At 42.9% G+C, this 24,596-nt stretch overlaps 1 protein-coding gene across 14 annotated transcripts in view; it reads left to right on the forward strand.

Annotated features, from left to right (window-relative positions):
• Window positions 1–24,596, forward strand: part of TACC1 (transforming acidic coiled-coil containing protein 1) — a 110,643-nt gene that overhangs the window by 46,004 nt on the left and 40,043 nt on the right. For 6 of the 14 annotated variants that reach the window (XM_080796553.1, XM_080796555.1, XM_080796556.1 and 3 more), the window contains exon 2: window positions 10,098–10,213. The exons of 1 other annotated variant lie outside the window; for it this stretch is intronic. Coding sequence is in view for 9 of the 13 variants with exons in the window: in XM_080796549.1 (XP_080652675.1) it covers window positions 10,098–10,213 (116 nt within the window). In the remaining 4 variants the exon portion in view is untranslated. Of the gene's footprint in view, window positions 1–8,593; window positions 9,135–10,097; window positions 10,214–24,596 lie in introns of those variants that run through there. 7 more of the 14 variants (XM_080796543.1, XM_080796550.1, XM_080796545.1 and 4 more) reach the window with 5 other exon arrangements.

Consider the following 24,596-nt stretch of genomic DNA (forward strand, 5'->3'; position numbering starts at 1 on the left):
CACACATAATTTTGCATATAATTTCAGAGAGGTCACAATCTTCTGAAAACCCTCTTGCTAAGCCCCTCCTCTAGACATTGCAAATGTAGTCAACTTGACCTCTTTTTTTTAAAGGTCATACTAATACCTTCCTTATAATAATACCCTCCAATACTGTGGGACCAGAGGTAGGGATTAGAGAAGATAATTCACATAAAGAGCACTTAGCTTAGTGTCTGACACATAGCAAGCAGTTATAATTGCTGATTTCTGCTGGGGTTTCGATGATCTTCACAATTTCATGAGTTCCTTGGGTAATAACAATATTAGCTTTTGGTTGCTATTATTTTCCCCAGCCTGTCGTTTGCCTTTTAATTTGAAGGCAAACATTTAGTAGCTTTACTCTTCTTCTGTAGCCAAATCTGTAATCTTTATTTTGAGTGTGATTTCGTTAATTACTTGAAAGATTGGGCAGTCATCCTTCTGACGAAGCTTTGACAGATTCTGTTGTTTCTGGATTGTTTTCTCCCTGTGGTTTGATTTTTATTATTTAGCATTCTAACCCATCTGGAATTTATCTTGGTATATGCTCTGGGGTAGAGGTTTAACTTGATCTTTTTCTCCATTGCCAATCACTTATTCCCCAACTACTTATTAAATAATCTTCTCCTTCCCACTGTATTATAACATCATCTTTATCATATAATAGATTCATATATTTTGTGTCTTTTTCTTGGCTTTCCATTCTGTTTCACAGAGCAAGGATATGCCCATTTTGTCATCAATGTGTCTTAATATCGTGTTGGACCTAATCCCCTTCTTGACTCTCTCTTTTTTTAAAAGAATCTAAAATATGCTCGCTTGTTTATTATTTTTTTTAAATTTTATTTATTTATTTTGACAGAGAGAGATCACAAGTAGGCAGAGAGGCAGGCAAAGAGAGAAGGGGAAGCAGACTCCCCGCCGAGCAGAGAGTCTGATGCGGGGCCTGAACCCAGGACCTTGAGACCATGACCTGAGCCGAAGGCAGAGGCTTTAACCCACTGAGCCACCCATGCACCCCATCACTTGTTTATTTTTTAAATAAACTTTTGGAAAATATTGAAAAATCCCAAGAAAAAAAAATTCTAGGAATTTTGATTGAATTTTGATTGAATTTGTAATTTGTAATGTCCTTCCATTTATTTAGCTAGTTGGTTAGCTTATATTAGTGATGCAAATGAGCAATGTGTCAACATTTGGAGTTTAAAAAAATTTTTAACATACTTAAAAAGGATAGGTTTCCCTTCTCCCCACTTCATACTGTAACAGAGAAGTAAAAGGACATATTTTCCTTCACTTTTCACACACATGCGGTTTCAGAACCCAAATATGGCAGTTGAACTTTTGTTCTAAAAAGATAAAGGCTGGAAGTAACAGAAGGCTGCATGCCATGTCATGGAGTTTGCTACTTACTTTCCCATCTTTTTCTCTTAGAAACTGTGATTATCAGTCACAAAGAATTACTGTCATGAAATTCCCCCCAAGTGAGGATTTAGATAGAGTGGGTATCCCAATTATTTTGGAATTTGTGATTTTATTCTTTCTCTGGGTGGATACTCCTCCCCCAAACCCTCCTCCCTAACTACCCCACAATCTCTACTGTCCTTTCCAGCTGTCATCCCAATCTGTTATCTTCCAACTTCTTAGTGACCGTATTTCATCAATTGAAAATGGAGACATGTATTTACAAATAGAATGGGTAGAATATTTGCTATCAGGGTGATATCAGAAAACCTGGGTCACGGGGTCAGTATTGCTCTAGTGTTCCAGGTGTATTATTTGGGAGACTTATTTTAGAGGTAGGATAGAGGAGAGGGAATAAAATGGCTACAGGAGAAGAAGTATTATTCTATTTCAATTTCCTAAATTCCTTCATCCTCTTTAACTCAAGTCTTAGATTCTACCTACTATCTAACCATGAGGTAATGTAGATCTCTCAAATTTGGAATAATATTCATTATTAGAAACTTAAATTCGCAAACAACTGAGCAAGGATTTCAGATGGTTTTCTTGTCTGAGGCTTAACATGTTAAGCTGCCTGATTCAGAGGGCCCACTTTTCTTAATGCCTAATCTGCTGAAAAGGAAAGGAATATAATAAGTTCAATAGAAGAATACAGGGGTGGCCTGGGTGGCTCAGTCAGTTAAAAATCTGCCTTTGGCTCATGTCATGATCCCAGTGTCCTGGGATCGAGACCCACAGTGGGCTCCCTGTTTGCCAGTGAGTCTGTTTCTTCCTCTGCCTCTGCCCCTCTATCTGTTTGTGCTCTCTCTCTCAAATAAATAAAAAAAGATCTTTAAGAAAAATAGAACACAAAGTGTACTAAATCAATAACAATAATTTTACAAGATGGTCTACCTATTTAACAGGCTCTGTAACTTCAATAATGCTGTTTAGCCAGAAAAACCACTTGTATCTCCTGGAATAGAAAATATTTTCTAAATTTAAAGATAGTTCAATGCTTTAATTGGATCTTTTGTGTTCATTCTTGGCTTGTTTTCAACTTTGGATTTGTGGTTGTTGGTGGGAAGAATTAGGAATAATATTGGGGTTATTTTCCTCACTTAGAATGAACAGACTGACCTGTCTCTGTTTTTGTCCTTCATACTCAACAACTCTTTCGCTAATACTTCTCCATCCCAGGGTAGAGCTAAAGTGAACTTTCTCAGAAAGTCAATAAACATACAGTCATGCTGTCTGACAGGGATGGGAGAGAACTTCATAAGAACTGGCTCTTAAATGATGCTAGGTCAGTGTAAACATCACAGAATAGATTTATTTTTTTTTTCCCACCTCCCACTGAAAGCTGACACAGTATAACTCTGCCACGTGGCAGTTCTGCTATAAGTCTGATTGTGACCTAGGCTGAATGGCATACTTTTTGGAAAGTCAAACTTTACTTTTGTGATACAAAACAGAATAGATCAGAGGGTCGACCTGACAAGAATTATTCACCAAAGCAAAGCCTTGACAAGGGTCTCTGAGCAGGCCCTTGGTGGGAAGCTTGGCCAAGTCTCTAAAGATGCAATCTAGATCTGTTTTAATCTTTCTGGAGCTCTAAAAGAGCATTAAAAAATTAGAAAGGAAGTTCTCTTTGTGATATAATTTTCAGCGCAAATGCATCATATAAATTCTGATTTGGGTGTGTTTGGGTAGTGGAGGCAAGATTGTAATTCTACAGATGATTGTAGCCTATAGGTAAGAATACAATCTGATCTTACAAGGTTCAGACTGTAACGTTAACATATTTGAATATGTCAGATGCCCTTGTTTGCCATGTTGTCTTGTGCAGACATCAGCACAGTTGTTGCCTGGTTAGACTGAGGTCAGCTGGGAAAGCAGGACTCCTACTGGCATTGCGGGTGGAGGGGGACTAGGTATTCTTGGCTGCGGCTTTCATGCCAGGTAAGCAGGAAGCAGGGACTGCAGCAGCGGTATATTGAGAGGAGTGTCCAGCTGACGGAATGGCAGGCTACCCAGTGGCTGCAAGGGCATTCTGCTTTCTTCCAGTGTGATAGTGCACCAAAGGCACTGACAGACTAGCCTTCTCGATTCAGCTCCGGCGGCAGTTAGCTGTAAGACGTTAGGCAGGTGGTTGCCCTTTCTGCTTCAGCTACCTCACCTGCAAACTGAGAATGAGAAGACCTGCCCCACTACCGGAGAGAATGATTATAAGGATCAGATGAAACTTTATTGATATAAAGTACTGTCAAGTCATTATGTCTTAGGCACCTTGCAAGGACCTTTAGTGAGTAAGGAGAGAGCATTCAAGGATCAGGTTGATGGAGTAACTGGGTGCGGGGAATTCCCCACCATGTCTTAGAACCCTCATCCCATGAGCAGATGGCTCTCAAAAAGCAGGGTTGGGGAATGGGGTGTGTTCTGCAGGGGTTCCACTGAGGCACATCGACTGAGTTGCTGTTCTCCAGGCCAGTACTTTGCCTACATGCTTCAAAGCTGCCCAGCCACTTTGATGACATCATCCATCTGGCATGTAATCTTAGTTGAATTCGATGTATCTCTTGCTCACCAGATTCCTAGATTGTGAGAGAAGACGGATACATTGACGGGTTTGTCTGCCTGCGTGCCTGACCTTTCGGTTTTCACTGCGGCTACTTCAGCCCCGATGCTCTCTTACCATCCTGGCCCCCCCCTCCTCCCCTGCCTCCTCCACTCCCATCATCTCAGAGCAGATGCTTTCTCATTTTACTGGCTGTCGGATACTCGGTTGCCTTAGCAGTAGGTTTTCCTGTCCTTCCCCTGTAAAAGTGTTTGCATCGTGCTTGGATTGCTTACAGCTCTGATGCTTCCTGAACAAGTGGAGTGAAAGCTAAGGACACAAATTCTGATTCTGCTTCTTTACCCTCTGGGGCAGAGGCCGTCTGCTTTCTCTAGGTGGTTTGGGGCAGGGAAATGCAGTTCTCTGGGTCTCCCAGTCTTGACTCTTCCCCTCCCATCCCCCAGGTTGTTACCAGAATGTTCTTTCTAAATGGAAATGTTACTTACTTGCTCAAAGCCTGATGACTCCCCTCTGTCCATCTAGGTTCCCTGGGCCACCAGGCACACTGATGGCTTTGTTTTGATCCAGCACCATGTTGACCTCCTCAAGGTTTAAAACAATTTAAATTAGTAAGAACATTAAACATTGGAAGATGTCTTATGAAATCCACAATCTGAGTTTCTCTTGGGAGATTGTTAAATGGCAATGCTGGGCATCAGGAACTGGGTAGGGCTGCCCCTTCGCCACAGCAGTCTTCTCCAGATGGCACAGCTACCCCCACGGCCTCCTTGCTGCCTTGCGTTATCTAGGGAGGTTCTGGTGTTTGCTCCCCCCACTACAGGATAAAGTTCAACTTGAGTTAAGATCAACTTTTTACCAGGTAAATGGGATCCATACCAATTAGGCTCCAACTACATCTGCCCCCAACGCCTACCCATTCCTACAGGCTTTACTAGAATAGCTATGCTATGAAATGGTTAGTTGTTTGCCTGTTTGAGTTTGCTTACCCTTTCATTTTATTTTGTTATTTTTTTTAAATATTTTATTTATTTATTTGACAGACAGAGATCATAGGTAGGCAGAGAGGCAGGCAGAGAGAGAGGAAGGGAAGCAGGCTCCCTGCTAAGCAGAGAGCCTGCGGCTTGATCCCACCCTGGGATCGTGACCTGAGCCGAAGGCAGAGGCTTTAACTCACTGAGCCACCCAAGCGCCCCTTGTTATTTTTTTTTTAACTGTGGAGAGCCATCTTGCAGATCCCTCTGGAACATCCATTATAGGCAAAGGATATGCCTGGCTTGGCTACACCACAATTAAGGACTGTTTCAAAGGAGTTACGTTTCAGATTTTCAGGGTGTGTTGATCCAAAGCTTCTGTGAAGGACAAGAAGCAGAGGAAGGAAGAGAACAGATGGGGCCCTTTCTGTGCTTTCGGTCATTTCCAAAACAAATACGTCCCGTTTGGTTATGTGGTCATGTGTTTGCAGCCATTCTGCTCTGTGCTGCTGAGGACATAGCAGCAAAATGGTTTACCTTGGTTAGGATATCTGTTTTCAAACATTTCCCATTCTTTCCCAGAATTACAGGAAAATTGATATGTCAGTTAGCCTCATTACTTGAACTTCTAGACAATGAAATAAATGCAAGCTGTTGAGTACTTACTTCCTTTATTGTTGTTCACATTAAGTCCAGGAGCTTGTCGAGGAGCAGTGTTCAGAAACCTGGGCATTTGCTTCTCTAGTTTCAAGAAATCACTGGATAGGTCCGGCTTTATCTTACTGGGGCCATTACTTGCTCCAAGTTCCACTCTGTGCTAGTTCCAAAACTTGATTTTCCCTGGAGGAGTCAGGCTTTAGGAATTTATGTCCTCCTAGCCAAATTCATAAGATCTATTTCTAAACTAGAATATTCCTCTTCTGTTCATTTACTGAACCACCTACTAAGTATGTGGCCCTGTCCTAATGTCTGGAGAAATAAAAAATAAATAAAATAAATAAATAAGAAATAAGAATAAATCACAAATATGATGTGGTCCCTGATAAAAACTATGTTTTTATCGTTGAAAATTTGGCGAAGAGAAAAAATGAACCAATGGTCGCTGCAATTTAAAAACTTATGGTACAGAAGTGAGAACAGCTATGTAAACAAATACATTATATATCGTGTGCGAAGTGTAGGGTGACTACATCTTGGGGACATCCTGGTTTATGCCTGCTGTCTGGTATAACTATTAATAGTGCCCCCTTTCAAAACCATCTAAGGGGGGCGCCTGGGTGGCTCAGTGGGTTAAAGCCTCTGCCTTCGGCTCAGGTCATGATTCCCAGGGTCCTGGGATCGAGCCCCGCATCTGGCTCTCTGCTCTGCAGGGAGCCTGCTTCCCCCTCTCTCTCTGCCTGCCTCTCTGCCTACTTGTGATCTCTGTCTGTCAAATAAATAAATAAAATCTTTAAAAAAAAAAAAACCATCTAAGGGCCACAATAAAGGTTTCTATTAACGTTTGGGGTATAGAGATGGTAGGTGGGGGTAGAAATCAGCCTGTTTTTCCAGAGCAGACCCTTGAGCTGGGTCATGAAGGAAGTTTGGACAGTCAAGGTCTGGGAGCTCCAGGTGGGGGATAAGGGGGAGGGGAATGTGCAAAACTCTGCAGGCAAAAGGGAAATTGTTCCGGAAGCAGCAATTAGTCAGTCCGAGCTAGTTATTGTTTTCCAAATTTATCCCGTGGAAAAATTTCCCCAAGATACTTGGTAAAAATACAGATTTCCAGGTCCTGCTGGTAATCTGGATTAGTATTTTTAAAGAAGCACCCCAGATGATTCTGGGCTATATCAAAAGTTCAGAACCAATTCTCTACTGTTTATGGCAAGGAATACAAAGGGCTGGGAGTAAAGAGGAGCAGGAACAGCAAGACTAGAGCCTAAGTCACCTATCAGTCAGGTGGGGTGACCCCAGGTGGGAAAACCTTCAGAGGTAGAACCAGTTGGAAGACTTTTACAGTAAACTTATGAAAAATGGACAGTGTGGGATCTATATGTTAGTTACAATGGAGATGCAGAGGATTGAAAAGATTTGAGAACTATTCAGGAAGAAGAATGAACAGGATCCAGGTTATGCCTGTTACTGATTTACAGGGGGTAATATGATTTCCAGGTAACAGAACACTTGTGTGAAATCCAGGAACCTAGGGGACCTTACAACCCGAATGTGTAAATGGTGAGCCATAAACCTAAAAATACAAAAAATTGGGTAACATTGTGATGTATTTCATGTGGACGCAAAAAGAAAAAAAAAGACTCCTGCTTGCTTCCCATTGTTGTTGTCTCTAGAACAGTCATGACAGTTGTGTTTCTCTCTGGGAAGGAGCTGGGTGAATTCTAAGGCACCCTGACACCCCCAACCCTTTTATCTAGACCTCAGGCAAACCGCTGCCCTTCTGTTATGTAAGACTACTTGCCATGCCTTATCTTGCCTTCTTTTTGCTTCTGTGTTTGTTATCGAATGTGTGATACAGTCATGACTCCTCGCCAGTGCCAACCCCTTTCCGGGGAGATGGGCGGCCTCCTGCAGTTTCAGCATGACTTTGTTCCTAAATTCTGGGGCTGCTCTCTCTGTGAGAAGCCGAAGTCGCCTCACAGTATCACCGCAACTCTGGGAAATTCCAATAGTACAAGAAACGCCCTACCCAGGCAAGGAGATGGTGAAGCCTGGTGTTTGTGGTTTGTGGAGCCGGCTTCCTTGGTGCACTGGAAATTCTGAGGCGAGCGATCCCTATATGGAAAATGAAGAAAATCCGAGGAGAGCTCTGCTATCTTCCTCTGTCTTCCAACATAAAGAGGGTTTTTATTTTGAAGGCTGCCTTCACAAGGCCTGTTGGCATACTTCGGAAGCAGCGGACGAACTCAGAAATCAGAGGCTTAGAAGTTATGAAGAGAAAGCCTCAAAAAAGAAGAATGGGAAACCGACCAGGCTATAATTTCACAGGGTCATGAGCGCCCTTTACCAGAGACCTGGCCCCAGAGCGCCCACGACTGCGGTTTGGGGAGGGACAAAACATCTACAATTCCAGCGCTTGGCTACTCTTGTAGCGTTGCTGAGGAATTTCCAAATCCTGGGAGTGACAGGGTCGGAGGTGAACAGGCTGAAATCTTCCACGCTGTCCATGTCAGGGAGAGAGAGAAACCTCAGGCAACAGCGGCCTCAAAGTTTGTGTGTGTGTGCGCGCGTGTGCGTGTGTGTGTTTTTAAATACGGGGCTTCACTTTTGTGCGGTTCAATGTTACAACGCCATTAAGTCACAGTAGCAAGTTGAAAAAATAAGAAGGGAAGGAGGAAAAGTCCAGCGTGCGCGGACCCAGAGAAAGGATCTTCCCGGCTCCTGCAGCTGACGGAGCTGTTGGGGGCGCCTGGGTGCTCTGCCCGCCAGAGTCGCAGCCCGGCAGCCCCCTTCCCGCAGTCCGGGCGCGACCAGAGTGGCGCCGCGGCGGGGGGATCGGGCGGGCGCGCCGAGGACTTCAAAGGCCCGGCGCCGCCGCCGCCCCCGCCCGCGCGCGCTAATAGTACGGTCCAAGGGGGCGGCTCCTGGGGCGCGGCTCCCGCGGCAGCTGATGCGCGCCCCGCCGGCCGGGAGGCGGGAGCCAGAGACCCCGAGACCCGAGCCGCCCGGCGCCGCGGGCCGGGCCCTGAGGAGGCCCCAGGAGAGGCATCTTCCCCGCGGGAGTCGCCGGCGCGGGGGTGGCCGCGGCCGCACCGTTCGAGAAGGAGGACGAGGAGGAAGCGGCGTTGCCTGCCGGCCGAGAGGAAGCGCTCCACCCGGGCCCCCGACGGCGCTCGTTTAACCACATCCGCGCCTCCGCTGGAAACGCTTACAGGCGTCTGTCACCCGTTCCCTCCATTTTGAAAGGGAAAAAAGGCTCTCCCCCTTCCCCTACTCCTAGGAGCTGGAGCCAGAGGAGCCGCGCTCATGGCGTTCAGCCCTTGGCAGATCCTGTCCCCAGTGCAGTGGGCGAAATGGACGTGGTCCGCGGTGCGCGGCGGGGGCGCCGGAGAGGACGAGGCCGGAGGGCCAGAGGGCGACCCCGAGGAGGAGGACTCGCAAGCCGAGACCAAATCCTTGAGTTTCAGGCAAGTACACGCATCCCTGCCGAGATGCAGACGTGCTGCCATCCATCCATCTGCGACTCATTCTGTGTGCGTGTGTGTGGTCGCTCAGCCGCGTAACCATTATCATCGCAATGCTGCGTCCCTACCCGTAGCAGGGTCCCCGCTGTGCATTCGAAAGTTCAGGATGTTCTGTCCGGTGTTACCTTTCCCCCGTTTCAGTATGAGCTTGATTCGGAACCTAACCCGGCATCTGCAGTCTTTGCGCATCCCGGTCTGCTTCAGTCACTTTCTCTTAAGCTTTGAGCCCCGCGCCCCCGCCCCTACACACACACACACTGTCACTGATCACACCCGTAGAACTTGGGGCCCTCCCTGTGGGGAAGAAGTCGTTCCCAGGCCCTCCTGGTGTCCCTGTGTGTCCCGAAAATGCAGCCTTGGTAAAGAAGGTCGCGTGATGACAGGCCCCTGGCAGCTGGTGAGAAATGGTGGTCTTTGCTGAGCTGTCACCGAGTGACTGAGGAAGGCAGGTGACCGTATTCTCAGCTTGGGGCCGAGTGAGTTCCAGACAGGTAGAGGCCTGCCTAAGAAAAAGGGATCGTGGCGAGAGCTGACTTAATTTTTAGGAGGAGGGGGCAATCTTAATTTTTTAAGGCTATGAGAAGGGGTTCCTGTTAGAAAAGGAGTCTGTTGGAAAGCGTTTTGGGGGGGATATTAGAAGAAAGGATGACCTCGGAAATAAATCGTGATGGAGAAAAGCTCCGGAGGATGGAGGAATATCAGGGAGACAGGATGCCAGGCAGAAGGCCCAGAAGGGCCCAGCAAGAAAACCCCATGGTGAGCTCCCACAGGCCAGTCCCTGCTGGGACTAGTGGGTTGTAAAGTTAGGCAAAAATGCTGGACTTTAGCCTCTGTCCGTATGTAGACTGTAAAGGGTGTCGGAAATACCGTTGAAAGTGGTAATTCCTCATTTTTCCCCCTTGGCAGCTCGGATTCTGATGGTAATTTTGAGACCCCTGAAGCTGAAACACCAATCAGATCGCCTCTCAAGGAATCCTGTGATTCATCCCTAGGATTGGCAGGACCAGGGGCCAAAACCCAAGGTAAAGAAAGACTTTCATTTTCTGCCTCTTTTGTTTAAAGTTTTGAAGATGTAAATGAGGAAAGGAGGAGTGTTAACTTCGGGCCATTTAAAAAGCTTTGGATTGAGTAGTTACTAAGAAAGTTGTTTTAAAGCTCCTGGCTTATTTGAAATGGTTTTGTTTGCTTTTTAGGAATGTGGTGGTCAGAGGCTTTCTTTGTATATTTGCAAGATGAAAGTAGTTGTATATTTGTATATTTGCAAGATGAAATTATCATTATCAGATATTCCTGCTGCGCCCTTCCCCCCGGCCTCCCCAAAACCAAAAATATGTGTAGTAATGCAGAGGTGGAGGGAGGTATGTTTAAATTGGCTTTGGCTATTTCTGAAGCTAAATCACTCTCCAGGGGTGTGTGTGTGGCTGGGGACAAAAATTATAGGTAAGAGTTTATTTATTTATTTATTTATTTATTTTTATAAAGATTTTATTTATTTATTTGACAGAGATTACAAGTAGACAGGCAGGCAGAGAGAGGAAGGGAAGTATGCTCCCTGCTGAGCAGAGAGCCCAATGCGGGGCTCCATCCCAGGACCCTGGGATCATGACCTGAGCCGAAGGCAGAGGCTTTAACCCACTGAGCTACCCAGGCTCCCCTAGAGTTGATTTATTTAGATAGAAAGGAATCTTTAAAATTGTTCACCTTTCCCCTCAATCTACACAGGAATGGTGGTGAGCTTCTCAGTCTACCTAAGAAAACCTGGCACAGAGATAGTCTCCTAGCCCCCTCAGAGCTCAACCTTGAGCCTGCCCTTCATCTACAAAAGCTTCTGTTGTTCCATTTAATTAGTAGAAACCTTTCTTGTCACTCAGCCAGTTTCGAGTAAAATTTCACCTGTCCTGATAGAATCTGTTTATCCACTTAATAGAGTGCGCTGTGATTTAGCAGTGAAAAAGTCTTGCTGTCACTAAGCTAACATTATGGAGGGAGATGGATCTTTTAAAGGTTAAGCAAGATATTTATGTCAGCTTGTCTTAAGTATTATGGAGAAAAATAAAGCAGTGGAAGGAGAATAGGGTGTATGGAGTGGGGATAGAGATGCTGAAGGGTAATTAGGCGGAGCCTTGCCAATAAGGGAACTTGAGCAGGGCCCTAAGGGGAGATTGAGGGGACAGCCTTGCAGATTCTTGGGGAGAGAACCCTTTCCGCAGAGTGAATGGTATCTGCAAAGGCCTGAAGCAGGACCATCCTGGGATGGGGCGAGGCCCAGTGGTGGGAGGGTTTTGAGGACCAGGAAAGAGGCTAGCGTGGCTTGAATGGAGTGACTAGGGAGGGAACAGTAGGGGCTGAAGTTAGCCAGATAAAGGGAAGTCTGGAACATTTTGTAATGGCTTAAAATGACAGAAATGTATTCTCTCACAGATTTGGAGGCTGGAAGTCCAAAACAAGGTGTCAGCAGAGCCACAGAGCCATGTTCCTTCCAAAGGTTCTAGGGAAGAATCCTTTCTTGTCTCCTCTAGCTTCTGGTGGTTGCTAGTAATTCTTGGTGTTCCTTGGCTTGTGGCAGCATAACTTTAGTCTCTGTTTCCATTACATGACAGGCTTTTGCTGTGTGTTTCTGTGCCTTCACATGACATTCTTTTAAGGACACCAGTCAGTGGATATAGGGGCCCTCCTAATCCTATATGACCTCATCTTAACTTGATTACATCTGCAAAGTACTATTTCCAAATAAGGTCACATTCATAGGTATGGGGAGTTAGGAACTCAACATACCTTTTTTTTTTTTTTTTTTTTTTTTTTTTTTTTTTTTTTAAAGAGAGAGCGAGTGCTTGAGGTGGGAAGGGACAGAGGGAGAGGGAGAAAGAGAATCTTAAGCAGGCTCTATGCCAGCACAGAGCTCCACACAGGGTTTGATTTCACCACCCTGAGATTATGACCTGAGCCGAAATCAAGAGTTGGACGCTTAACCAACTGAGCCACCCAGGTGCCCCTCAACATATCTTTTTGAGGGACACATTTTAACCCACAGCAGAGGGCTTTGAGCAGAGACTTCATGCTTTGACATCCCTTTTCAAAGACTAAGTAGCTGCTGTCTGAAGAAGGGACTCTAGCACATATGTCCTTGTTGAGTGCTTTCTCTTTTCCATTGTCTGTCACTGTCACCTTATGATGGTGGATAGAGCCAGCTTTCAGTTATTCTCTTAACTAGTTTTTGACCTAATGATGACTTTTTTTCTAGCAGTTACCGTATTTTATGGCTTCGTGACTTCCTCACAGGTTGCTTAGGGAAGTCAGATGCTTTGTGATAGACTTCTTTGTGGAGCTGGAATTATTGGTGAAATGATCCCTGCTTTTTGTGAGTTGATTTTGCTTTGAATCGGGAGCTTTCTACTGCTCTTCCCCTGCTGAGAATTTAGCCATATCCTCAACTCATCCCGGTTGCTTTTCACCATTCTTTTCGGAAGAGACCGCATGGGAACAGGCAAGTTTATGTACTGGAGCACTCGAGTGTGGCACTGAGCTTTACAGCACAGAAGATGCACTTCTTCATAGCTTCCCTTTTCCTCTCTTAAGATTGGCAGATCAGAAAGGAGATTTGAAAGCTGGAAAGAACTATTCTGAAGCTTTCCCATCAAATTTAAATAATGCTCACCAGACATGTTAAGTAGCTATTTGAAAGTCTCTTTGAATTGCCCTCAGCTTGGGCGGCCCCTTCCTCACCATTCTGTCAGCTGGTAGTCTGATTCATCTTGACAAATTCTTCACTAATTGCATAGAGGCCTGTGTGGCTCAGGCCCCCAGAGCCATAGAGACCCAATTGTTTGGTCCTTCCTGTGCACTGACTTTTTTTTTTTAATATGTTTTGGTAACTTCTAGCTCATACTCTATTTCTTACTCTCTATGAAAGGTTTTCTTTTAGAGAGTCTTGGACCAGGGAAGCCCTGTGGAGTAGTAGATCGTGACTGAAGGCCATGTCTTTGGCAGGGGGTGGGGGAAGGGTGTACAATCTGGGAAATTACCACTCCATATTAAGAAAACTTTCAATTTAGGATCTTTAAGTAATAGGATGATTGCATATTAGCCTGGTAGTATCCTTCCTTTGAGAACTTCTGCCCAACTTGTAGAAGGAGGCCTAGTCCAGAGTCTTGTTGATGGCCTTGTTATACATGCACAGTAAATACAAAAATACTACCAAAGCACAGGTCTGACCAGGAATGGTATCAGTGGACAAAAATTCCTAGAGACTTATTTCATGTTGAAGTCTTAATTTCTAGGCTTGGATGGTCCTCTTTCTCCTGAAATTGTTAATTGTTTGGCTCCTGATAAAGTTAGTCTTTCATATTTCTGTGGTTTTAGGACGTAGTCTTTCATATTTCTGTGGTTTCAGGACGTGGTAGGGCAGCAGGTAGTTTATATAAGACTATATCTTCTGGAGGGGTGATTTATGAGTTGTTAGTCAGGGATTGAAGTTCACATATGTAAAAGATCCTGGTTTTCTATATATAATGGTCCTCCAATGTATGGGCTGTGTCCTGTATCCCACACCCGTGGCCCACCAAACTCCATCTGATTCTTTGAACACAGGGAAACATTTGAAGTTGATTTTCTACATCTATTTGAAGTTAATTTTCTTTTTCTTTTTTCTTTTTTTATTTTTTAAGATTTTATTTATTTATTTGACAGAGATCACAAGTAGGCAGAGAGGCAGGCAGAGAGAGAGGGGGAAGCAGGCTCCCTGCTGAGCAGAGAGCCCGATGCAGGGCTGGATCCCAGGCCCCTGGGATCATGACCTGAGCTGAAGGCAGAGGCTTTAACCCACTGAGCCACCCAGGCGCCCCTAATTTTCTTTTTATTGGAAGTTTTTGGGGGGGAACTTACAGTATCTGAACTCTGTATAATGCTTCTGGAGACAGTTATATGCCATTCTAGGAATTAAAAGGTAGATGACGTTGTGGGGATTTTTTAAGCCACAGATAGAAGCTGGTTTCAGACTAACTGCTAAAATAAAACTTGAACCAAAGAGATTCCTTGAAAATACTAGAGTAGTGGCTGTAATATATGGGGTGGTAATTCTGTGTTTTCTATCTATCTTCCTCCCCAACAAAGACTGTTTAAGCTGCTGCTATTACTGTTCCTTCTCTTTGCCTGGGGTTGTATCAGTGAGGAGACATCACCTGTGGGAGGACTTCTGAAGAAGGTTCAATCTCAGGTTCATCCCCCCACCCCCCGCCTTTTTTGGTGGACTGTGGTTTTGTCCATCATTTTAGATTTTAAAAGTGAATGACCTCTGCTACTAGAAGTCTCCTTACCACACCACACAGACCTTCATTTATAGGTTGTTACCTTTTTTTGAGAAGGAAAATCTTAATTCATGCTGAAGCTCTCATATGCCCTTGGAACAACTAGTTAAATCTGCCCTGTTTGATGTGTTAATTAGATGCCTCAGTATTTCAAAGACATAGGATAGTTCTCCTGAATAGAAGGAAAGATAAACAGGATCAATCTGCTGATATTTACTGCTGGAGGCCTGGGGGGAATGTGAAGTTGTTTGTTGACACACTTTGGTGGTCTAGATCAGGAATCAGGCTGTGGCTCATAGACCAAATGTGGCCTGCTTCCTGCTGTGGCCAATTATTGTTATGCCTGGGAGCTGAGAATTATTTTTACATTTTTAAATGGTTGAAAAAAATTGTGCTGTGTGAAAATTATATGAAATTCAAATTTTAGGGCCCATAAATAAAGTGTTATGGGAATGCAGCCACACTTGCTCGTTTAGGTGTTGTCTCATATGGCTGTTTTTACACTAAATTAGCAAGGTGTTTCTGTTTGTCTTTAGGTAGGCTCCACAACCACTGTGGAGCTCGAACTCACAATCCTGAGATTCAGTCAATATGCTCTATCTATTGACCCAGCCAGGAGCCCCTGAAATAGCAAGATTGAGTACTTGGAACAGAGAACGGCCTGCAAAAGCCTAAAATATTAACTGTTTGGCTCTTGACAAAAGTGTTTGCTGACCTAGATCCACACTTAAGACAATTTTGGTAAAAATCTAAAGCCTAAGTAATTTGGGATAATTTTATAAAGAAAGCAGCAAGGCAGGTGCCTGGGTGGCTCAGTTGTTAAGCTTCTACCTTAGGTCATCATCTCAGAGTCCTGGGATCTACCCCCATCAGGTTCCCTGCTCATGGGAAATCCTGCTTCTTCCTTTCCCACTCCCCTGCTTATGTTCCCTCTCTGGTGCTATCCCTGTCAAATAAATAAATAAAATCTTAAATAAAAGGAAAGCGGCAAGGCTATCCATGATTAATTAATGATGAAGCATGGTGCCAGGTGCCATTAGTGTGGGCCTGTATGGTCAGGTAAGGCTTTAGGGTAAGACTGGTTTAGGCTGGCTGGCTATTAGCCTCCCTTGCAAAACACAGATGTCATTGGTCTGTCCGTGTACCTGATTTTCAATTAACTAAAAGATCCAAGGAGTTATGAATAAAGGAAATTAGGAAAGAATGAATAGAGTTTGGGAATCATTTAATACAAGTACAAATATATAGATCTTAAATTTTTACCCTTTAAGTGTTTCTTAATTGTTTTAATTTATGGTTTTAATTTCATTTAATGGTTTTAATTGGGTGTTTCAGAATTTATTTGATGGGTGATGTGGTATATTGTTAGTATATATTGTAGGGTGAAATGGTATGTTTATTGGATTGTTTCAGACTATGCATATATTAAGATCTAGAATGCAAATCTTGTTAAAATGTGAACCTTAGGTTTTTGATTCTAAGGCTTTGGGTTACATGTATAAGAAAATAGTATTCAGACATTTTTCATTAAGTATTTATTGAAGTGTTCCAGTCGAATCCATGAGTATGGCTCTCCTAAGAATTTAGTTTAACATCCTCTCCCCTACCACAGGGATGGCTTTAGTAGAATTTCCTAGAAATAATGGGACTAATAAGGACCCTTAATGTTACCTAGTCTAATAGTTCAACCCCATGGCTCCTTCAACAATACCTGAAACCATCCCAATCTTTTTTATTTTTATTTTTTATTTTTTGATGTAATTGGCTCTTTCACAGTTGAATTTAAATTTTTATATTATAGTCCTGTAAGATGTTTAAAGCTTGAAAACTTCAGCAGCATGGTGCAATTCTTTTTTTTTCTCCCCAGATATGTTTTTAGGGATCAGGGCCGTGTTTCTTTGTTGCTTTATTTATATCAGTGTAATGAGCCATGTAGAGCTTCTGTATGGTGTTCTGCCCAAAGAGAAAGTTTTCTTGGGGAAAAAAAAAACTTAGGGGTGGGGAAAAGTCTGCGTGCTAAAAGTAAACATTTTAATAACTACAAAGTATTTTTCTTTCAAAATGAACAGTGAATTCAAGATCTTCTTGAGAAATGTTGTAAGGATTAAACTCATTTCAGACTTGTACTCCCCGGTTTGGGGCTTACCAGAGCGTCAAACAAAGTGAGCTAGCTTACTTTGACAATTTGTGGTGGTTGAAGGCATTGGGTGTACGTGTCCGGCTGGGGACAACCCTTCCAAAATGGTGTTGCTGCCATTAAATGTTCCACTTAAAAAGAAATGGATGTGGTTTAAAGTCATTTAAACATTTAGGTGAAAGAGTACTTGTAGTGTCTTTTTCAAGTGGGGAGTAACACCCTTCGTAGGAAGTCCTGGCAGCATAAACCAGTTCGTTGCAATCTCCTAACCTCAGGTCAGTAATGGAAGATCCTGGTTTATCTCCCCAAAACAAAACAGCCGTTTTGGTGGGGATGTGATAAATGAGGGTTGCCGAACTGCCTGAAAACTGTTAGCATTGGGTCTAGGAAGGGATTGTTGCTTGTAAGTTCCGATCTCACCCTCACCTTTGCTTGTATGTGAACCTAATTTTATGAGTTTCCACAAACCTGATCAGATCTCCAGGGGTTAGATTGTTAATGGCCAAGTGGGTATTTCATTATTTCACAAATGAAAAAATGTAACCTGGCAGTTCTGTTTGGCAGATAAACATATTTTCCTAGCCAGGCCAGGTACACTCTTTCCCATGTCATTGCCAGAAATATAACAGTATCTTGTTGATCTCCAGCTTTCCCACCATAAGACTCTCCCCTAGCAGACCACCTGGCTTTCTGTGTCAGCTGATATTGAGTGGATTGGAAGCAAGTAGGCTATTTTTTTTTTTTTCTTTTCAGCATCTTACTTGATATTTAGAACATTGATGCTATGAGATAGGATGCATGTGATCTCCATTCTAAAGACTGGGAAATCAAGGCTAGTGTCTTTACTGCTCATTGTAGAGTGGGGTCTTAAATTCAACTTTTAAGATTGCACCTCGAGAGCTTTATGGGACATACTATACAGCTTATCTCCCCAGGGCATCTGTGATTCTCTCTCTTCATTGATTAAAGAGAAAGCTTATCAGAGGAAATAAAGGTTCTTAAAATGTTGCCAGGACAAGAGTGTATGATGGGGAGAGAACATGCTTTAAAAGTATCCTGTTAAGTGAAAGTAACTTTAAAAAAAAAGTTCAATTGGGGATATATATTCCACATTTATTAATTTGGCACGTATAATAAGTGAAATAAAAAAATGTACTTCAGGAATTTTGAATATCAGAAGTTAGTAGCAAAATTTAGACACAGAGCCAGCAACAGGAAAGAAAAAAAGTGTTACCAGGTAAGCAGCTCTGTTGAAAACATTTTGCACGCTTAATGCTTCGCTTCAGCTCTCAGTGAGAAATTAAGAGGAAGGGGACATATTCACTAGTAGCTTTTGGTTTCTCTCTCCACCTGTGAGTTGTGTGTGGGTGAGAAGAGGTACATGCACAGAGATGTTTGCAGCCTCCTGGGACTCTATACCTATTTTGGGATAGAAAGAGGAGTTTCTAAGAGGCCTGTATTAGTTATCTATTGCTGCATAACAAATTACTCCAAAACTTATTAGCAGCTTAGAACAATAAATATTATTTCACGTAGTTTTCATATGCCTGAAATCTGGGGAGCAGCTTAGCTGGGTGGTCTGGCTTAGTTCCTTGTGAGAAGGCACAGTGTTGGCTGGGACTGCAGTCATCTAAGAGCTTGACTGGGGCTGGAAGGACTTATCCTCAGGTAGCTCACTCCTGCCTGGCAAGTTCTTTATCATGTGCACAGACCTCTCTGTCTATGAGGTTGCTTGAATGTTCTTCCGGCATGGCAGCTGACTAGCCGCAGAGTGAGTGATCCAAGAGCAAGATGGGAATTGTAATGTCTTTTATGACTTAGCCTCAGAAGTCACAGTTATTTCCACAATATCTTATTGGTTCCACGGGTCAGTCCAACAGCATGATTGCCAAGAGATGGGATTCATCTCCCCTGGTAAATGGCACCCTCACTGAGGGCCATCTTGGAGGCTGACTAGCATAAGACTCTTTTCTATTTCTTAAAAAAAACTTAAACTAAACGGTATGATTTCAAAGACTTCAAACTTTTTTATTATTCTCTTCCCCTGGGGCCTCTTGGCTACTTTACCCACCCCTTCCTTTTGCCCCTTTTCTTAGACTGCAGGAGCAGAAGAGACAAGAGAAATAACATGGTCTTCAGCCAGGGTCCCTGACCTGTTGTGGAGGCATCTGATGTGCCTGGTGAATTGGCTGCTGTTGCTCTGTCTGGAGGCTCCTCTCTCTTTTCCTTTATCCTGCATCAGCTCCCAGCTCCTGTGTGGGTGGTTGCTACTTTGTGAGAGAGGCAGTTGGTATTTTGAATTCTCCAGTAATTATTTCTGAAGAGATGTACATTCTGGTTGTTTGGCAGCAATGGGGTGAAGTTACACAATTTCACATCTCTCAGAGGAGTCCCATCTGTTAGCACGTGCTCTTTCTCTCTGCTCCTCCTGCTGCAGGGGTTGAGGGTGGAGGAAAAGTCCTCCAGGGAGGGCCTTCCACAGTTTCTGTCTGTGGTGGGGGATTTCTAATGTATTTGAAATGTAACCTTGAACAAATCTAGATGGCTCTGAAACTCCAGGGCATCTCAGGAGCGAGAAGAGAAGACATATTCATTGTTGGATGGGTTTCTGGGAAGGTTTGGCTGCCTGGTGGTCAGACACTCATGCTTGATGGGCCCCTCCCTCTTACGAAATTGTGATCTTGGCCTTCAGAGTAGAGTTTGGATCTCTTTAAGTAAAACAGCATAACAAGCTGGTTTGGAGATTTGAAATATTTTCTTTATCCGTAGTATAAGCTTTTTCAGCTTATTAAGTGGCTTTCCAGATTATTCTTTAACTATGGAGTCATATTTTGCAGTAAGCCTCGTCAGGAGTTAGAAGCTTATCTCAGGAGAAATGGCATCTGGCGCCTTGTCTCTTGCAAAAAACTACTAAACTTGCCCCTGCCCCCTTCTCCAGCGCCTGGGTAGTGTTTTACTTGGTAATTTTATTTTTTTTATTTTTTTTATTTTTTCTGGAGGGTGGGGAAGAGGAAGTTTGGACAGTTTGTTTGTTGCTGCCTGGGTTTGGTCAGGGGTGGGTGTGGATATGGAGAGGGTGTTGGGTGTTGATGTTTTTTTGCTTTAAGTAGTGACATCTTAAAATTATGGCATAGCTAAGAGGATGTTCTGCATTTTCCTGCCTTGACTCACTCACTTGGAATCCCCTCCTTATTCTCATGCTTCTGGGTGACCTGGGGCCCCAGTGGTTGTCAGGGGAATGTGAGTTCTACAGCCTATACGCTGAGGTTCTACCCAGCGTTCCTGGAAAAGGCCTGCTTGTACTGTTGTCCCTCCCGCAGGCAATATAGATTGTGTCCACTTCTACTCCATTTTAAGGCTTGTGCCCTTGACTAAGTGACTAAGAGTGTACATATATAAAATACATTTCAGGGGCGCCTGGGTGGCTCAGTGGGTTAAAGCCTCTGCCTTTGGCTCAGGTCATGATCCTAGGGTCCTGGGATCGAGCCTCCCATCGGGCTCTCCGCTCCGCGGAGAGCCTGCTTTCTCCTCTCTCTCTGCCTGCCTCTCTGCCTACTTGTGATCTCTGTCTGTCAAATAAATAAATAAATAAAATCTTTAAAAAAATAAAATACATTTCAGCTTTGGAGTAATCAGAGGGACTGACTGGGAATTCAGATGTAAAGTTGAAAAAAAAAACAACCTTTGAATTTTGGACACATGCCTAAATGCTAATATGTACCTTATTAACAGTCTCCTCAGGTCAGATCACTTTAGCAGGAAGGGGTTGGCACAAGTGCCAGAATCACACTTATTTCCCTCCTAAAGCTGGGATTCAAACAGGGGAGGTGGGGGCGGGAGGGCAAAACCAAGCCATACATTTGAGGGAGGAGAGCTCTTCAAAGGGAAAGGGTCAAATGAAGAACAAATTTTAATCCTTTACAGCTGTTGGTTTAGAGCTGCACAGCTTTACCACTACTTACATGTATTTTTTCTGTATGTAAAAGATAATCAGTTGAGAAGGAAGTCCTTTATGTGTCACACACTGGCCCCGCATGGGGGGGCACCGATGGAATATCAGCTCTGCTTCGGGTGCTCTGGTTCCGCTGTGGGGACTAAGGCCTAAGACCTCCACCGAGCGTGGTCTGGAGGAAGCTAGCCGGCTTCTGTTTCCCAGGCTTCTTGGCCTCCTGGGCTTCTCCAGGAGTTTTAGCAGCAAAGAGATAGTTTTAACAAGGGAATGTGTGAGGGAGGTCTTGACAGAAGTCAAAAGTTAAAAATTAGCATTGAAAAAAACAACTTCTCCTCCCCAAACAAGAACAAAGCTTTGAGCTTGCTCATTGTCCTGCCTCTAGGCTGGTTCTTAAATTCTCTGTATCTGTTGTAGGAGAGAGGAGTGATGTCATTTTTTTCACCTTTTTCTGTAAATAGACTCTATCTAGCACATTATAGGCTTCCTCAAGAGAAATTTAAAATCCCAAATTGATGTGATGGTGAGACCTACACCTTTCTGAAATACCTGTCCCTACAAGTGATATATATAAGAGACTATTTAAAGCATTTTCTGAAATGTAAGTCTGTGGTGTAGTAGAACATTTTAGTAGGAATTGGAGGACAGTGCTCCCGCGCTGAGCCTTTGAGCCATATCCCTTTTTTATTTTTTAACAGTTTTATTGAGCTCTAATTCACATGCCATACAATTCACCCATTTTAAGGGTCTAGGATTCAATGATGTTTTTAGTATTTAGTATATTAACAGAGTTGTACAACTATTGCCTCCCTCCAATTTTTAGGACATTTCATCACCCCCAAAGAAACTCTGAACCCATTAACATTCCTTTGCCATTCCACCTCTAGTCCTAGGCATCTGGTACTCTAATTTGTGTCTCAGTAGAGTTGCTTATTCTGGACATTTTATATAACTAGAACTATACAGTCTGTAGTCTTTTGTGACTGCCTCTGTTCGTGTCCATGTTGTAGCATGTATCAGTACTTCATTCGTTTTTATTGTCAGTTAGTACTCCTACATGGATATGCCGTATTTTGTTCAGTTGATAGACATTAGGGTTATTTCCACTTTGGGGCTATTATGATTCATGCTGCTACAAACACTTCCTGTTCAGGTTTATGTGTGGACATGTGTTTTCATTTCTCTTGGGTAGGTATCTAGTGGAATTGCTGGGTCATATGTTAACTCTATTTCTAACACTTTGAGTAACTGTCAAACTTTATCCCAAAGTGGCTGCACCATTTTACATTCCTACCAAGAGTGCATGAGGGTTTCAGTTTCTCCACATCCTCAGCAACACTTGTTATCTGTCTGCTTGATTTTAGCCATCTTAGTAGGTATGATAAGTGACATCTCCTGGTTTTGATTTGCATTTCCCTAATATCTGACAGTGTTGAGCATCTTTTCTGTACTCGTTGGCTGTTTGTGTATCTTCTTTAGCAAAATGTTTATACAGATTCTTTGCCTACTTTTTAACTGGGTTATTTATCTTTTTATATTGAGTTGTAAGAGTATTTCAGAGTCCCCTATTAGATATGTGATTGTAAATATTTCCTCCCATTCTGGGGGTTGTCTTTTCGCTTTTTTGGGGGGTGGAGGGCAGAAGGAGAGGGAGAGAGAAAATCTTAAGCAGGCTCCATGCCCAACACTGAGTGATCTCAGGACCCGAGCTGAAATAAGAGTTGGGCACTTAACTGACTGAGCCTCCCAGGAGCCCCTCTTTTCACTTTTTTTTTTTTTAAGAGATTATATTTTTATTTGACACAGAGAGATTACAAGTAGACAGAGCAGCAGGCAGAGAGAGAGGGGGAAGCAGGCTCTCTGCTGAGCAGAGAGCCCAACATGGGGCTCATCCCAGGACCCTGAGACCATGACCTGAGCCAAAGGCAGAGGCTTAACCCACTAAGCCACCCAGGTGCCCCTCTTCACTTTTTTGATGGCATCATTTGATGTGTAAAAGTTTTTAATTTTGATGAAGTTGGGTTTCCTACTTTTTCTTTTGTCCCTTGACAAAATGTCCAAGAACGCTTTGCCTTTTAACCCATAGTCACAAAGATTTATTCCTATGTTTTCTTCTAAGAGTTTATAGTTTGAGCTCCTACATTTAGGTCTGTGATTGATTCTGAGTTAATTTTTATATATGCTGTGAGGAGATGGTGCAACTTCTTTCTTTTGCATGTAGATGTCCAACTGGTTGTCCCAGCATCATTTGTTAAAGACTGTTTGAATTAATTTTGTGCCCTTGTACAAACCTTGTCAGAAGTCAATTGATCATAGATGTAAGGGTTGGATTCTGAACTGTTAATTGTTTTATTGATCTATATGCCTTTCCTTATGTTTATCCTACACTGTCTTGATTATGGTAGCTTTGTAGTAAGTTTTGAAATCAGGAAATAAGAGTCCTCCAACTTTGTTTTTTTGATTGTTTTAGTTATTCTGGGTTCTTCACATGTTGAATTTTAGGATCATCTTATTAATTTTTGCAAAGAAGCCAGTTGGGGTTTTCATACAGATTATATTCAATCTGTAGATAAATTTGGGGAATACTGTCATGTTAACAGTATCAAATTTTCCAATCCATGAATATAGGATGTCTTTCTATTATTAATATTTTTAATTTCTTCAAATGATGTTTTATAGTTTTTAGAATACAAGTCTTGCCCTTCTGTTATTTTTAAGTGTTTTATTCTTTTTGGTACTATGATAAATAGAATTGTTTTTTTAATTTCTTTTTTGGATTTTTTTATTGCATGTGTATAAAAATACAATTGATTTTTGCACATTGATCTTGTGTTTTGCAAATTTGCTCAATTCATTTATTAGTTATTATAGTTGCACATTTCATCTGCAAACAGAGGCAGTTTTTACTTTTTCCTTTCCAACCTAGATGCCTTTAATTTCTTATCCTTGCCTAACTGACCAGCTAGGACTTCTCGTACAATTTTGAATAGAAATAGCAAGAGCTGGGGGCGCCTGGGTGGCTCAGTGGGTTAAAGCCTCTGCCTTTGGCTCAGGTCATGATCCCAGGGTCCTGGGATCGAGCCCCACGTCAGGCTTTCTGCTCAGCAGGGAGCCTGCTCCTCCTCTATCTCTCTGCCTGCCTCTCTGCCTACTTGTGATCTCTGTCTGTCAAATAAATAAATAAATCTTAAAAAAAAAAAAAAGAAATAGCAAAAGCTGATATTCTTGTCTTGTTCTTGATCTTAAGGGGAAAGCATCAATCTTTTTACCATTAAGTAAGACATTAGCTGTAGATTTTCATGACTGTTCTTTATCAAGTTGAGGAAGTTCCCTTCTGTGCATAGTTTGTTTGGTGTTTTTGGTCATGAAAGGATGTTGGATTTTGTCAAATTATTTTTCTGTATATATTGAGATGATCATGTGGGTTTTGTCTTCCATTCTGTTGCTATGGTATATTACCCTAGATGATTTTCAGATGTTAAACCAACCTTGCATTCCTCGGATAAATCCCACTGTTTATGATGCGTAATCTTTCTTATGTGATGGTGGATTCAGTTTGATAGTATTTTGTTGAGGATTTTTGCTTCTATTTTCAATAGGAGATATTGGTCTGTAGTTTCTTTCTCTCATGATAGCTTTGGGTTTGGTTTTCAGGGTAATACTGGCTTGATAGAATGAATTAGGAAGTCTTTTCCCTTCATATTTTTCACAAGAGTTTGTGAAGAATTGATATTAACCCTTTTTTTTTTTAAGGTTTTATTTATTTGAGAGAGAGAGAGAGCATGAGCTGGGAGAAGGGCAGAGGGAGAAGCAGATTCCCTGCTGAACAGGGAGCCCGATGCAGGGCTTGATCCCAGGACCCTGAGATCATGCCCTGAGCCAAAGGCAGACGCTTAACCAACTGAGCCAACCAAGCACCCGATATTAATTCTTTAAATATTTGGTAGAATTCACCAATCTGATCCAAGTCTTGTGTGTGTGTGTGTGTGTGTGTGTGTGTGTGTGTGTGTGTGGTG

This window comes from Martes martes, assembly GCF_963455335.1.
Source record: "Martes martes genome assembly, chromosome: 2".
Classification (NCBI taxonomy): domain Eukaryota; kingdom Metazoa; phylum Chordata; class Mammalia; order Carnivora; family Mustelidae; genus Martes; species Martes martes.